General features: G+C 42.1%; 1 protein-coding gene across 1 annotated transcript; it reads left to right on the plus strand.

The window, feature by feature from the left end:
* Positions 1 to 8,109: 8,109 nt before the first annotated feature.
* Positions 8,110 to 13,996, plus strand: LOC139558468 (zona pellucida sperm-binding protein 3-like). The gene is made up of 11 exons (XM_071373625.1): positions 8,110 to 8,596; positions 8,678 to 8,793; positions 8,883 to 8,986; positions 11,497 to 11,674; positions 11,724 to 11,841; positions 11,987 to 12,072; positions 12,183 to 12,346; positions 12,515 to 12,691; positions 13,266 to 13,400; positions 13,475 to 13,597; positions 13,753 to 13,996. Exons 1-10 carry the CDS (start codon positions 8,180 to 8,182, stop codon positions 13,591 to 13,593), a joined length of 1,614 nt encoding a protein of 537 aa, XP_071229726.1. The 5' UTR covers positions 8,110 to 8,179; the 3' UTR covers positions 13,594 to 13,597; positions 13,753 to 13,996.
* The last annotated feature ends 1,023 nt before the right edge of the window (positions 13,997 to 15,019 follow it).

Below are 15,019 nucleotides of genomic sequence, written 5' to 3' on the forward strand. Positions count from 1 at the left end.
AGAGAAGATGTAATCTATTACTCGGTTATATGTGATGCAACTCCAGACATTTCCCATACTGAGCTAAATGTATTATTGGTGAGATATGTATACAAAGATAAAGTTCAGGGAACAGGTGAATGGGAAATAATTGAACGTTTTCTTGAATTTAAAGACTTTGCTAGTTAGACAGGCAGTGAATTTTCTGAAATGATTTTGAGTGCATTGGAAGGGCAAGGAATTGACATAGCAGATTGACATGGTCAAGGCTATGATACTGGTGCAAATATGTCAGGGAAAGTGAAGGGAGTTCAAGCACACATACTGTAAAGGAATCCACTGGCCACGTACTCACCTTGTGCCTCCCATACTCTTAATCTTGTGGGTATACATGCAGCTCAGTCGTGCCAAGAAGTATCAACCTATTTTGGCTGTGTGAATCGTCTTTACAATCTGTTCAGTGCCAGCCCAGAACGATGGCCATTCAAGGAAAAGACTGGCTGCTGTCTTAACCGCCTTTTAGACACTCGATGGAGTGCACGTATTGCTGCGGTCCGACCAGTGGCAACTCATTTACCGTCTATCATCAAGGCCCTAGACATGCTTCTTGCTACCTGCAGCCTGACAAACAAAGCCAAATCTGAGTCAAAAGGTCTGAAAAGCTAATTCATGTCTTTCAAGGCAATCTTCCTGCTCACTTTCTGGGTAAAAGTTTTACAGTGTATTGAGAATAGAATTCTTCAGTCAGGAAGTATTTCTCTGGACACTGAAGCAGCCACATTAAGACACTACAGGAAAAAATACAGGCTCTGCGTAATCAATGGGACGCTCTTCCGGCAGAAGCCTCCATGGTGGCAAATGAAATGGGTGGAACTACTCAGTTTCACAGTGAACAGAGGAACCGCCAGAAAAAAAGAAAACATTTCCCTGATGAGACTGAAGATGACATAGCAAATGAACAGAAGTCAGACACAGGATTTCTCAACACAGTGTTTTATGTGGCTCTGGATAGTATAATCAGTCATTTGGACATGCGGTTCCACACGATTGCAGCTATACAGTGGGGAGAACAAGTATTTGATACACTGCCGATTTTGCAGATTTTCCTACTTAAAAAGCATGTAGAGGTCTGTAATTTTTATCATAGGTACACTTCAACTGTGAGAGACGGAATCTAAAACAAAAATCCAGAAAATCACATTGTATGATTTTTAAGTAATTAATTAGCATTTTATTGCATGACATAAGTATTTGATACATCAGAAAAGCAGAACTTAATATTTGGTACAGAATCCTTTGTTTGCAATTACAGAGATCATACGTTTCCTGTAGTTCTTGACCAGGTTTGCACACACTGCAGCAGGGATTTTGGCCCACTCCTCCATACAGACCTTCTCCAGATCCTTCAGGTTTCGGGGCTGTCGCTGGGCAATACGGACTTTCAGCTCCCTCCAAAGATTTTCTATTGGGTTTAGGTCTGGAGACTGGCTAGGCCACTCCAGGACCTTGAGATACTTCTTACGGAGCCACTCCTTAGTTGCCCTGGCTGTGTGTTTCGGGTCGTTGTCATGCTGGAAGACCCAGCCACGACCCATCATCAATGCTCTTTTTTATTTATTTATTTTATTTTACCGTTATTTTACCAGGTAAGTTGACTGAGAACACGTTCTCATTTGCAGCAACGACCTGGGGAATAGTTACAGGGGAGAGGAGGGGGATGAATGAGCCAATTGTAAACTGGGGATTATTAGGTGACCGTGATGGTTGAGGGCCAGATTGGGAATTTAGCCAGGACACCGGGGTTAACACCCCTACTCTTACGATAAGTGCCATGGGATCTTTAATGACCTCAGAGAGTCAGGACACCCGTTTAACGTCCCATCCGAAAGACGGCACCCTACACAGAGCAGTGTCCCCAATCACTGCCCTGGGGCATTGGGATCTTTGTTTAGACCAGAGGAAAGAGTGCCTCCTACTGGCCCTCCAACACCACTTCCAGCAGCACCTGGTCTCCCATCCAGGGACTGACCAGGACCAACCCTGCTTAGCTTCAGAATCAATGCTCTTACTGAGGGAAGGAGGTTGTTGGCTAAGATCTCGCAATACATGGCCCCATCCATCCTCCCCTCAATACGGTGCAGTCGTCCTGTCCCCTTTGCAGAAAAGCATCCCCAAAGAATGATGTTTCCACCTCCATGCTTCACGGTTGGGATGGTGTTCTTGGGGTTGTACTCATCCTTCTTCTTCCTCCAAACACGGCGAGCGGAGTTTAGACCAAAAAGCTCTATTTTTGAATCATCAGACCACATGACCTTCTCCCATTCCTCCTCTGGATCATCCAGATGGTCATTGGCAAACTTCAGACGGGCCTGGACATGCGCCTGCTTGAGCAGGGGGACCTTGTGTGCGCTGCAGGATTTTAATCCATGACGGCGTAGTGTGTTACTAATGGTTTTCTTTGAGACTGTGGTCCCAGCTCTCTTCAGGTCATTGACCAGGTCCTGCCGTGTAGTTCTGGGCTGATCCCTCACCTTCCTCATGATCATTGATGCCCCACGAGGTGAGATCTTGCATGGAGCCCCAGACCGAGGGTGATTGACCATCATCTTGAACTTCTTCTATTTTCTTCTATTTTCTAATAATTGCGCCAACAGTTGTTGCCTTCTCACCAAGCTGCTTGCCTATTGTCCTGTAGCCCATCCCAGCCTTGTGCAGGTCTACAATTTTATCCCTGATGTCCTTACACAGCTCTCTGGTCTTGGCCATTGTGGAGAGGTTGGAGTCTGTTTGATTGAGTGTGTGGACAGGTGTCTTTTATACAGGTAACGAGTTCAAACAGGTGCAGTTAATACAGGTAATGAGTGGAGAACAGGAGGGCTTCTTAAAGAAAAACTAACAGGTCTGTGAGAGCTGGAATTCTTACTGGTTGGTAGGTGATCAAATACTTATGTCATGCAATAAAATGCAAATGAATTACTTAAAAATCATACAATGTGATTTTCTGGATTTTTGTTTTAGATTCCGTCTCTCACAGTTGAAGTGTACCTATGATAAAAATTACAGACCTCTACATGCTTTGTAAGTAGGAAAACCTGCAAAATCGGCAGTGTATCAAATACTTGTTCTCCCCACTGTATACGATGAGTTTCACCAATACTTACATTTAGGAAAATGACTGAAAACCAAATGTGTGTATCTTGCCACAAATTGAGAAACAAGTACTCCAAAGATCTCACAGATGGATTTGAAAATGAAGTGCGAGATTTAAAGACGATATACAGTGCCTTGCAAAAGTACTCAACCCCCCATTCGCGTTTATCCTTTTTTGTTGCATTACAACATGTCATTTAAATAGATTTTTATTTGAATTTCATGCAATGGACATACACAAAATAGTCCAAATTGGTGAAGTGAAATGAAAGAAATAACTTGTTTAAAAAAAATATATATAATAACAAACGGATAAGTGGTGCGTGCATATGTATTTTGCTATGATTTTTGCTATGAAGACCCTAAATAAGACTACCTTCAGAAGTCACCTAATTAATTAAATAAAGTCCACCTGTGTTCAATCCGAGTGTCACATGACCTGTCACATGATCTCAGTATATATACACCTGTTCTGAAAGGCCACAGAGTCTGCAACACCACTAAGCAAGGGGCACCACCAAGCAAGCAGCACCATGAAGACCAAGGAGCTCGCCAAACAGGTCAGGGACAAAGTTGTGGAGAAGTACAGATCAGGGTTGGGTTCAAAAAAAATATCAGAAACTTTGAACATCCCACGGAGCACCATTAAATCCATTATTAAATTTTTTAAAGAATATGGCACCATAACAAACCTGCCAAGAGAGGGCCGCCCACCAAAACTCACGGACCAGGCAAGGAGGGCATTAATCAGAGAGGCAACAAAGAGACCAAAGATAACCCTGAAGGAGATGCAAAGCTCCACAGCAGAGATTGGAGTATCTGTCCATAGGACCACTTTAAGCCGTACACTCCACAGAGTTGGGCTTTACGGAAGAGTGGCCTGGAAAAAAATTTTGCTCAAGAAAAAATAAGCAAACACATTTGGTGTTTGCCAAAAGGCATGTGGGAGACTCCCCAAACATATGGAAGAAGGTACTCTGGTCAGATGAGACTAAAATTGAGCTTTTTGGCCATCAAGGAAAACACTATGTCTGGCGCAAACCCAACACCTCTCATCACCCCGAGAACACAGTGAAGCATGGTGGTGGCAGCATCATGCTGTGGGGATGTTTTTCATCGGCAGGGACTTTGAAACTGGTCAAAATTGAAGAAATTATGGATGGCGCTAAATACAGGGAAATTCTTGAGGGAAACCTGTTTCAGACTTTCAGAGATTTGAGACTGGGATGGAGGTTCACCTTCCAGCAGGACAATGACCCTAAGCATACTGCTAAAGCAACACTCGAGTGGTTTAAAGGGAAACATTTAAATGTCTTGGATTGGCCTAGTCAAAGCCCAGACCTCAATCCAATTGAGAATCTGTGGTATGATTAAAATATTGCTGTACACCAGCAGGAACCCATCCATCTTGAAGGAGCTGGAGCAGTTTTACCTTGAAGAATGGGCAAAAACCCGTGGCTAGATGTGCCAAGCTTATAGAAACATACCCCAAGAGACTTGCAGCTGTAATTAGTGCAATAGGTGGATCTACAAAGAATTGACTTTGGGGGGGGTGAATAGTTATGCACGCTGAAGTTTTGTTTCACAATCAAAAATATTTTGTATCTTCAAAGTGGTAGGCATGTTGTGTAAATCAAATGATACAAACCCCCCATAACCTATTTTAATTCCAGGTTGTAAGGCAACAAAATAGGAAAGATGCCAAGGGGGTGAATACTTTCGCAAGGCACTGTATAGTGCCCCTTTTTCAGATGTTTTTTCTCATGTAGAGCTCCAAAATGCCATCCCCAAGATGCAGTTACAGAGCATTTTTGGAGAGGTGTATATTGCACTGCGAATCTTCTGTATAATGTCTGTAACAGTAGCTGGAGGTGAACGTGCCTTCAGTAAGCTGAAACTTATAAAGAACTATCTAAGATCCACAATGTGCCAAGACAGGTTGAACAGTCTTGCCATCCTTTCAAATGAAAACCAGTTAGCTTGAAAATGTTACTTTAAATACATTATAAACAAGAAGGCTCGGTGCTGGGCTCTTGGTGCAGTGTAACCTCTGAGTTTTGTTTACAGGAAACAAGGGAGCCTTAAAACCTGTTCTACCCAAGCCTGCCCGGGGATGGGCAAAAGACTGTTTCAGAGTATTTTCTGCTATGGTTTATCTCCTGTTGAACTTAGTCAGGAATGCCCACAAAATGCATGGACACTACAGTTGCAGTTTCAAAGATGCTTGTTTTCTGTATGTACCACATGTATGCCTGCAGTCCACATAATTAAGGATTATTTTTATTTTGTGTATGTAGGCATATGTTTAGGAATTATGCATGAGGCAGAAAAGGGTTAGCCTTGTTTATAAGAATTGGTAATAAATTATTTAATCTGAAACATGGCTCATTGGTAAATTCTACATTAAAACTGACTACAATTAAAAAAACAAGTCACCAATTGTGTAGTTATTTATAATAAAGCATAATGAAAATCTCATGACATAGACAGCTTTTGTTAACATTAGGAACCCTTTTTTTTTGCAATACTGTTAATATAGGCAAAGGATGAAGGTGGAAACTAGAATCTGCACAATTGTAGTATAGAGCAGCAGAAGCTTATAGTTAGTACATTTAATAACACATTGTTCAGTACGTTATTTTAATCTGAAACATTCTGATTTCTATGTTAGGGGCCCGGGAGTGTTTTTTAAATTCTGAAAACGCCCCTGCGTACGGCCCAGGCTTCCTGCCATCCAGGACCTCTATACCAGGCGGTGTCAGAGGAAGGCCCTAAAAATTGTCAAAGATTCCAGCCACTCTAGTTATAGATTGGGATGCTGCTGCTACTCTCTGTTATTATCTAGCATAGTCACTTTAATAACTCTACCTACATGTACATATTACCTCAATTACCTCGACACCGGTGCCCCTGCACATTCAATCAAATGTATTTATAAAGCCCTTCTTACATCAGCTGATGTCACAAAGTGCTGTACAGAATCCCAGCCTAAAACCCCAAACAGCAAGCAATGCAGGTGTAGAAGCACGGTGGCTAGGAAAAACTCCCTAGAAAAGGCAGGAACCCAGGAAGAAACCTAGAGCGGAACCAGGCTATGAGGGTTGGCCAGTCCTCTTCTGGCTGTGCCGGGTGGAGATTATAACAGAACATGGCCAAGATGTTCAAATGTTCATAGATTACCAGCAGGGTCAGATAATAATAATCACAGTGGTTGTAGAGCCTGCAACAGGTCAGCAGTAAATGTCAGTTGGCTTTTCATAGCCGATCATTCACGGTATCTCTACCGCTCCTGATGTCTCTAGAGAGTTGAAAACAGCAGGTCTGGGACAGGTAGCACGTCCGGTGAACAGGTCAGGGTTCCATAGCCGCAGGCAGAACAGTTGAAACTGGAGCAGCAGCACGACCAGGTGGACTGGGGACAGTCAGGTGTCATTGATGGCTTATTTGTGTGTGTGTGTGTGTGTGTGTGTGTGTGTGTGTGTATGTGTCTGTGTGTGTGTGTGTGTGTGAGTGAGTGAGTGAGTGAGTGAGTGAGTGAGTGAGTGAGTGAGTGAGTGAGTGAGTGAGTGAGTGAGTGAGTGAGTGATCGGAAAGATAGGTAGGAGCAAGCCCATGTAATGCTTTGTAGGTTAGCAGTAAAACCTTGAAATCAGCCATAGCCTTAACAGGAAGCCAGTGTAGAGAGGCTAGCACTGGAGTAATATGATAAAATGTTTTGGTTATAGTCAAGATTCTAGCAGCCGTGTTTAGCACTAACTGAAGTTTATTTAGTGCTTTATCCTGGTAACCGGAAAGTAAAGCATTGAAGTAGTCTAACCTAGAAGTGACAAAAGCATGGATACATTTTTCTGCATCATTTTTGGACAGAAAGTTTCTGATTTTTGCAATGTTACGTCGATGAAAAAAAGCTGTCCTTGAAACAGTCTTGATATGTTCGTCAAAAGAGAGATCAGGGTCCAGAGTAACGCCGAGGTCCTTCACAGTTTTATTTGAGAAGACTTTACAACCATCAAGATTAATTGTCAGATTCAACAGAAGATCTCTTTGTTTCTTGGGACCTAGAACAAGCATCTCTGTTTTGTCCGGGTTTAAAAGTAGAACGTTTGCAGCCATCCACTTCCTTATGTCTGAAACACAGGCTTCTAGCGAGGGCAATTTTGGGGCTTCACCGTGTTTCATTGAAATGTACAGGTGTGTGTCATCCGCATAGCAGTGAAAGTTAACATTATGTTTTCGAATGACATCCCCAAGAGGTAAAATATATAGTGAAAACAATAGTGGTCCCAAAACGGAGCCTTACCTTACTTAAATGTATCAAGAGCCACTTTAAACAATGACACTTTATATAATGTTCTCATACCCTACATTACTCATCTCATATGTATATACTGTACGCTATACCATCTACTGCATCTTGCCATCTTGATGTAATGTATCACTAGCCACTTTAAAACATTGCCACTTCATATAATGTTTTCATACCCTACATTACTCATCTCATATGTATATACTGTACTCTATACCATCTACTGCATCTTGCCATCTTGATGTAATGTATCACTAGCCACTTTAAACAATGCCACTTAATAATGTTTACATATCTTACATTACTCATATCATATTTATGTACTGTATTTTATACCATCTATTGCACCTTGCCTATGCCGCTTGGCCATCGTTCATCCTTATATTTATATGTACATATTCTCATTCACCCCTTTGAGATTTGTGTGTATTAGTTGTAGTTGTTGGGGTTACTGTTAGATTACTTGTTAGATATTACTGCACTGTCGGAACCAGAAGCACAAGCATTTCGCTACACTCGCATTAACATCTGCTAACCATGTGTATGTGACAAATAAAATGTGATTTGATTTGAACATGCATGCCAATTAAAGATCTTGACTAATCAGATGCAAGGCCCAATTAGGGCGTAATTCAGCCCAGGTGTGCAGCCTGGTTGGTTGTTAAAAGCTACCTCAGTTTCATCAATTGTAGCATAGCAGAGGCACGCTGTCCTGTAACCTACAGAGTCACATTAGTTGTTGGCATGGGACTCATGATGGCAAACACGCTCAGGTTATTGTTCAAGCAACTGGTTTGGTTTTTACTTGTGGAAAACTTCTTAATCTCTCCTGCTTTGTCATATACTTATAGCACTGACACATGGCAACAACTTCCAAGGCGAACACCGCAATTTGACAATCGTCCACGCTTTAAACAGCCTCCACTCCAACAAACAGTTTCAAGGCCAGTTCGAGTAGAAACTGTCGCTGTGACGTGCCATTCAGACTACATGGAGATAGTCGTGAAGGCTGATCTGTTTAACCTCGGTAATCTCATCGACGTGGATGACCTGCGACTTGGAGTTGAACAGTACCAAGAGCACTGTAGGGCTACAGCGTCAGCAGCCGGAGATGAGTACAGAATATTTGCAGCACTTTCGGACTGTGGAACCAAGTACCTGGTAATATATTTATATTATTTGTTTTCAGTAGTTGACTTCTTGAAACAACCTTCTCTTAAATGCTGCTTTGTGACTCCACAGATGAACGAAGACTCATTGATCTACACAAACCTCCTCAGATATACACCCAGAACCACACCAGATGGCGTTATTCGAATGGCTGGTGCTGTAATCCCAGTTGAGTGTCATTATGAAAGGTGAGTTTAGGCTATACTGTTGTATGACGATCATAGGAATCCTGCGTTGACCTATTGGTGTATTTACCGGTCTGTACTTTCTGTTTCAGGAAGTACAGTTTGGACAGCTCTCCTCTCCAGCCGACCTGGATCCCTTTCACCGCCACAGTGCCTGCTGAAGACACCCTGCAGTTCTCATTGAAGCTTATGACAAGTGGGTATATAAATCCTGGGCTGCATTTTTCAGGGTACAATTTTGTTGAACATTCAGATAATCAATCAAAAGGATACAATGGCGCTCTCCCAGAAGCTTGGTAAAACCTGTGAATTAAATGTTCAGATATCACGTTTATTTATATAGCCCTTCTTACATCAGCTGATATATGAAAGTGCTGTACAGAAACCCAGCCTAAAACCCCAAACGGCAAGCCCTAGAAAGGCCAAAACCTAGAGAGCAACCAGGCTATGGGGGGTGGCCAGTAATCTTCTGGCTATGCCGGGTGGAGATGTTCAAATGTTCATGCATGGTCAAATAATAATCACAGCAGTTGTCGAGGGTGCAACAGGTCAGCACCTCAGGACTAAATGTCAGTTGGCTTTTCATAGCTGATTGAGAGTTTCTCTACCGCTCCTGCTTTGCTGACTCTCTGCTGAGTTGAAAACAGCCGGTCTGGGACAGGTAGCACGTCCAGTGAACAGGTCAGGGTTCCATAGCCGCAGGCAGATATAAATGTACTATGTAGCACAAATGCCCCTCTGACATGCAAAATACGGAATCACATCAGACAACTTATCTTCTTAGGGATAGGGGGTGACATCTTCACTTTTGGATGAATTTGTGGCCAAATTAAATGGCCTCGTACTCTGTCCTAGATCATGATATGCATATTATTACTATTGGATAGAAAACACTCTGAAGTTTCTAAAACTGTTTGAATTATAGCTGTGCGTAAAACAGAACTCATATGGCAGGCAAACTTCCAAACAGGAAGTGAAAATTCTGAAATGGGTTGCTGTGAAAGGCATCGCCTATTCAATTGCCTTATATTTATGGATCTGTATGCACTTCATACGCCTTCCACTAGATGTCAACAGGCAGTAGAATGTGGAATGAAGCATATAGCTTGATGTGGGACCGGATGAGAGTCAATGGAGTGACTGGTCAGGCATATTGCCAGTTCTGGCCACGCACACTACGCATGTGATGTCCTTGTCTGTAATGCGTTAGATAGACATGAAGAAATGCTCCGTTTGGGACGTTATTGGATATATATGAGAAAAACATCCTGAAGATTGATTCTCAACTGAGTTTGACCAGTTTATTCGATTTGTAATATCACTTTTTGAAGTTTTTGTTCATTAGCGTAAAGTTCGATGGCCACATGAACTACACATGCTAGCCAAAGTTGCTAATTCGACAGAAGTAATGGACATAAAACGATTTATTGTGGAACTAGGATACCTGGCACTGCATTCTGATGAAAGATCATCAAAGGTAAGGGAATATTTATGATGTAATTTTGTATTTCTGTTGACTCCAACATGGTGGAGAATGGCTGAGCGCTGTCTCAGATTAATGCATGCTGTGCTTTTTATTAAAGTTATTTTTTAAATCTAACACAGCGGTTGCATTAAGAACCATTGTATCTTTAATTATATGTTAAACATGTATCTTTCATCAAATTTTATGATGTGTATTTCACGTTGCTATCTGTAATTACTTTCGCTATTTTGGAGCCATTTCTGAACATGGCGCCAATGTAAAACCACGATTTGTGGCTATAAATATGCACATAATTGAACAAAACATTAATGTATTGTATAACATGATGTCATCTGAAGTTGTTCAAAGGTTAGTGATTAATTTTATCTCTATTTGTGGGTTTTGAGAGCTATCTTTTCTGTGAAAAAAATGTTTTTGGATATTGTGGTGAGCTAACATAAATATATGTTGTGTTTTTGCTGTAAAACACTTAAAAATCAGACATGTTGGCTTGATTCACAAGATGTTTATCTTTCATTTGCTGTATTGGACTTGTGATTTCATGAAATTATATTATATCCCTGTGGCGCTATGCAATGCTAGTCAGCGTTTCTGATGAGAATGATCCGGGATGCATAGTCCAGAAAGAAGTGTCCCCAATAACCTATCTACAACGTTATACAGTTTGCCTACTAAAACAAGGCCCTGTTAACAAACCCCTCATTTTAATCCATTATTTGATGCTCACTAGTTGAGCGACTATTGACAATATGTTCTGGCCGGGGTAGTTTTAATAGCGACTCGCGTTCGTAATTTTAAAACGCATCGCTTGCAGTACGGTTTTTCATATCAGCGATACATTTTGTAAAAAGATAAATTACTACATGTTTTATAGGGTTCCCACACGGACATTGTTCCATGTGACAGTGCTTGTTAACATACAGAAGACAGAGGCGTACCTGTGCTAATTAGTTATCTGTGTCTACCCAAGTGTTTGAAAAAACGGAAGATTGACGCCACAAACGTGTTGTCACTGAAATACAACTAAATGGGGTAGAGTAAGTGTTGCGCTTGTGAAGTGATATGAGAGGGATTTGTTTGTTGAACTACACTGCAATAGATGTTTTAGCTGCCAGGGCCAATTCACATCTAAACAGATGGTCCTTGGACTATAAGGAGTATTGTTAGGCTCCATTAGTTCATTATTGGATATCCTGTCTTTACTGCCATTTCCTTTCCAGGTGACTGGCTCTATGAGCGGGTTTCTGCAGTCTACTTCCTGGGTGATCCCATCAACATTGAGGCGTCTGTCAGGGTTGCTCACCACACCAGGCTCAGGGTCTTTGTTAGCAGCTGCGTGGCCACACTGGACCCTGATAGCAACTCTGTCCCCAGATATGTCTTCATTGAGAGTGATGGGTAAGCAGGGGGGAAAATGGCTTAATATTTTAATATTATCTCCCTCCAGGTGCTTGACGGATTCCCAGCTGCCTGGTTCCCGCTCTGGTTTCATGCGTAGAACCCAGGACAACAAGCTCGGGTTCCACATTGATGCCTTTAGGTTCTACCAGGAGGACAGGGCAGAGGTGAGGGTTGTAGTTTTAAAAAGAACAGATGTTGTAGAGGCCATTATGGGTACTGTAGTTAAATGGTTCTACAGTAACATTTACAGACATTATGTAGGCTACTGTGATTCTGCATCTTTGTTTTGCTTATCCTGTTTTTTTACAGCTGTACATCACCTGCCACCTTATGGCAGTCCCTGTCACGAACCATGCAGAGCCTAGCAACAAGGCATGCTCCTTCATTGATGGCAGGTGGGATAAGTCACATTTCCTTAGCTGCTGTGACCTATTCACTGGAATAACCATATATTTTTTAAAGTGGTGTGTTCTTGGTCCATGAGTAGTTCTTTCATACATTTCAGATGGAGGTCTGCTGATGAGAATGATTTGCTATGTGGGCGTTGTACAAGCCTGAGTAGACAGAAGGGGGTTGATCAAGCTCCAGCACAACGTCCCCTCAGTCCAAGACTAGGTGGTAGCCAACTTGAACCTGACAATTGGAGTATTGGGATGAAGGCCAAGAAAGGTGTATTTGACATCTTAATCCCTCTATTCCATCAACACCTTCTCAAAACACATTGCAGGGGTGGGACCTTCTCCAATATGGTTGAGATGGAAATTGAGGGAAGACGAATTGAGTGTCTTGACTGCAAATGTGTGTTGCATGTGTTTAAATAATGTGTTGTCCTTTTAGTATGGGACCAGGATACTACTTTGGGCCCTGTGATGTTCCTCCCAAGTAAACAGGAGAGTACACCTGTATCTCCACGGATGAGTGGAGATATCGATATACCTGGCTTCCCTGCCTCAACAGGGGACAGGAAGCCCGTATCACCTGGCAGTCGTTGGAGTGGCATGGACTACAAGAGAGGTAATTTGACTCTGACATGGTGTAATCTTATTCCTTATGTAGTGCACTACCTTTGATCAGGTAGTCTTGATAACCCAACCCCAGGCAACAGCAGTGACTTGGGTCTGGTTTCAATGACTGACTTGTTGGCAAATTCTCCCAACAGATCACGAGGTAGATATAGCAGAACGTCATGTTTTGAAACCAAATTTTGTAGGGAATACCTTTGCAGTGGTTTTAGGTTAGGTAGTTGAGGCAAACTAGCCACTGGCATAATGCACTCATTAAAAATAACTGATCTTCATCTTGCTAGCTATTTTGTATGTATTCAAGCGGATAAGGTAGTGACATTGGCATAGAGCAACTAAGTCTGCCAACTCGCATTCTAGTACGTACAGAAGTGTAAAGCCAGTTTATATAATGTGTGGGAGGCAACCAGGATGTCTAGACTATTGCCCAGACCATGATGCACTTGTCAAAAGTAGTGCACTCTATAGGTCATCGGGTGCCACTTCGGACACCTGTCTTTTCCTATCCCTATAGGCTAGCAATTCTGCCAACACTGGCTGTGTTAATCTGTTACAATTAATTCCAGGACCTTATTTCGCCCAATCCCAAAATGCGGTTTCTCCCTTGAGTCCGACCCTCGGACCCAACAACAAGTACGGCCTCGTTAGCTCTGCAACATATGATGGCTTCATCAGGCGGAAAGAACTAATCGCCCAAAGAGGTAATGACAGTATGTTACTGTTTTGCATGTATGATAATGGCATGTAGGCTCTGTGCTAAATAGTCTATTCTCAGAGCTGGAGTTCACCCCAGATCCTGAGTTGATTCCTACACCTGAGCCCATTGGAGACCTTGAGGTTACCACAGAGAAAGAGGGTCTGACTGAGGATCAGTATGAGATTGGAACCTATTGAAAGGGTATGTATGGGATGATGGTACTGCTATTTTAGAGGGAAAAAACCCGCACATGGCAATTGCCAGAATCACTTTTAAATATCTGCCTCTGACTTCAGAGCTTTTGATGTGGTTTCATAAAGAAGGGATATGTTCTCTGTCCACTATCCAATTTCTAGAATTGGAAGGCGCTGTTGTCGTGGTGGCCCATAATAGACTTGCTCCAAGCAGCAGCACACTCCAACTCACCGAGGTTGATGCCGGTCCTGATGTCCCAGCACACAAGGAGGATGACCCTACAACAAAGTGACATAAGCACCACATCTGCTCCTGGCGAACTCAACCAGTGAAGGGACTACCACAACAGACGATATCTCAAGAGATGCCTGTTAATCTCTTTGAAAAATAAATTATTTAATGCTACTTCGACTGACTTTCTGTCTTCACCATTATGCACTACATGCTAGAGTAATCTGAAATATTGCCGTCATTTGTTAAAGTGTTGCTGCCAACTGACATTTCCTAGTTTAGTCTTTGGTCTGTATTGGTGTTTGCGTAGCTAGACATTTATTTATATGGCTGCATGTAGACCGGCAGCACAATTCTGATATTTCTCCACTAATTGGTCTAAACCAATCGCAACATATTATTTTTCAGATCGGGTTGGTCAAAAGGCCAATGAGTGAAAAAATGATCATAATTGGGGCTGCCTGTCTAAACGTAGCCAATGGCCTTCGGGTTCTAGGCCCATATTCCCAAAGCATCGGAGTATAGAACAGCTTATCAATGGATCGGTTTTGCCTTTTAGATCAGTGCACTTGAGCCTTGTTCACACTGCAAGGCCTAATGCTCACATCTGTCTTAAAAAAAAGAAAATTCACGTCTTTAACCAGGTAGGTTTGTTGAGAACAAGTTCTTATGGCCAAGATAGCAAAGCAGTGCGACACACACAGGGTTACACATGGACTAATCAAACAGTACACAATTTAAAAAAAGTCTATATACAGTGTGCAAATGAGGTAAGATAATGGAGATAAGGCAATAAAAGGCCATAGTGGCAAAATAATAACAATTTAGGAATATATGTGCAGAAGATGAATGTGCAAGTAGAGATACAAGGGTGCAAAGGAGCTAAGAAAAATAACAATGGGGATGTGGTATTTACAGATGAGCCATGTGCAGTGAGCTGACAGCTGGTGCTTAACCTCTACTTCATCACCCTCCCGGATCTGGGGTCCTCACCAAAAAAGCTGACTAGCCTAACGGGACAGGGATATAATTTTCATGAAATCACAAGTCCAATCAGCAAATGAAAGATAAACATCTTGTGAATCTGGCCATTTCCGATTTAAAAAAATGTTTTACAGCGAAAACACATGTATTTCTATTAGCTAACCACAATAGCCAAACACACAACCGCATATTTTCACCATGTTTCCACCGCAT

The sequence above is a fragment of the Salvelinus alpinus genome, chromosome 29 (genome assembly GCF_045679555.1).
Source record: "Salvelinus alpinus chromosome 29, SLU_Salpinus.1, whole genome shotgun sequence".
Taxonomy (NCBI): domain Eukaryota; kingdom Metazoa; phylum Chordata; class Actinopteri; order Salmoniformes; family Salmonidae; genus Salvelinus; species Salvelinus alpinus.

Excerpts from the sequence above, each read along its gene's own strand:
- LOC139558468 (XM_071373625.1), top strand. The coding sequence starts at position 8,180 with ATGGGACTCATGATGGCAAACACGCTCAGGTTATTGTTCAAGCAACTG. Across the intron at positions 8,794-8,882 it reads GTTGAGTGTCATTATGAAAG|GAAGTACAGTTTGGACAGCT; the intron begins GTGAGTTTAGGC and ends TTTCTGTTTCAG. Across the intron at positions 11,675-11,723 it reads GTCTTCATTGAGAGTGATGG|GTGCTTGACGGATTCCCAGC; the intron begins GTAAGCAGGGGG and ends ATCTCCCTCCAG.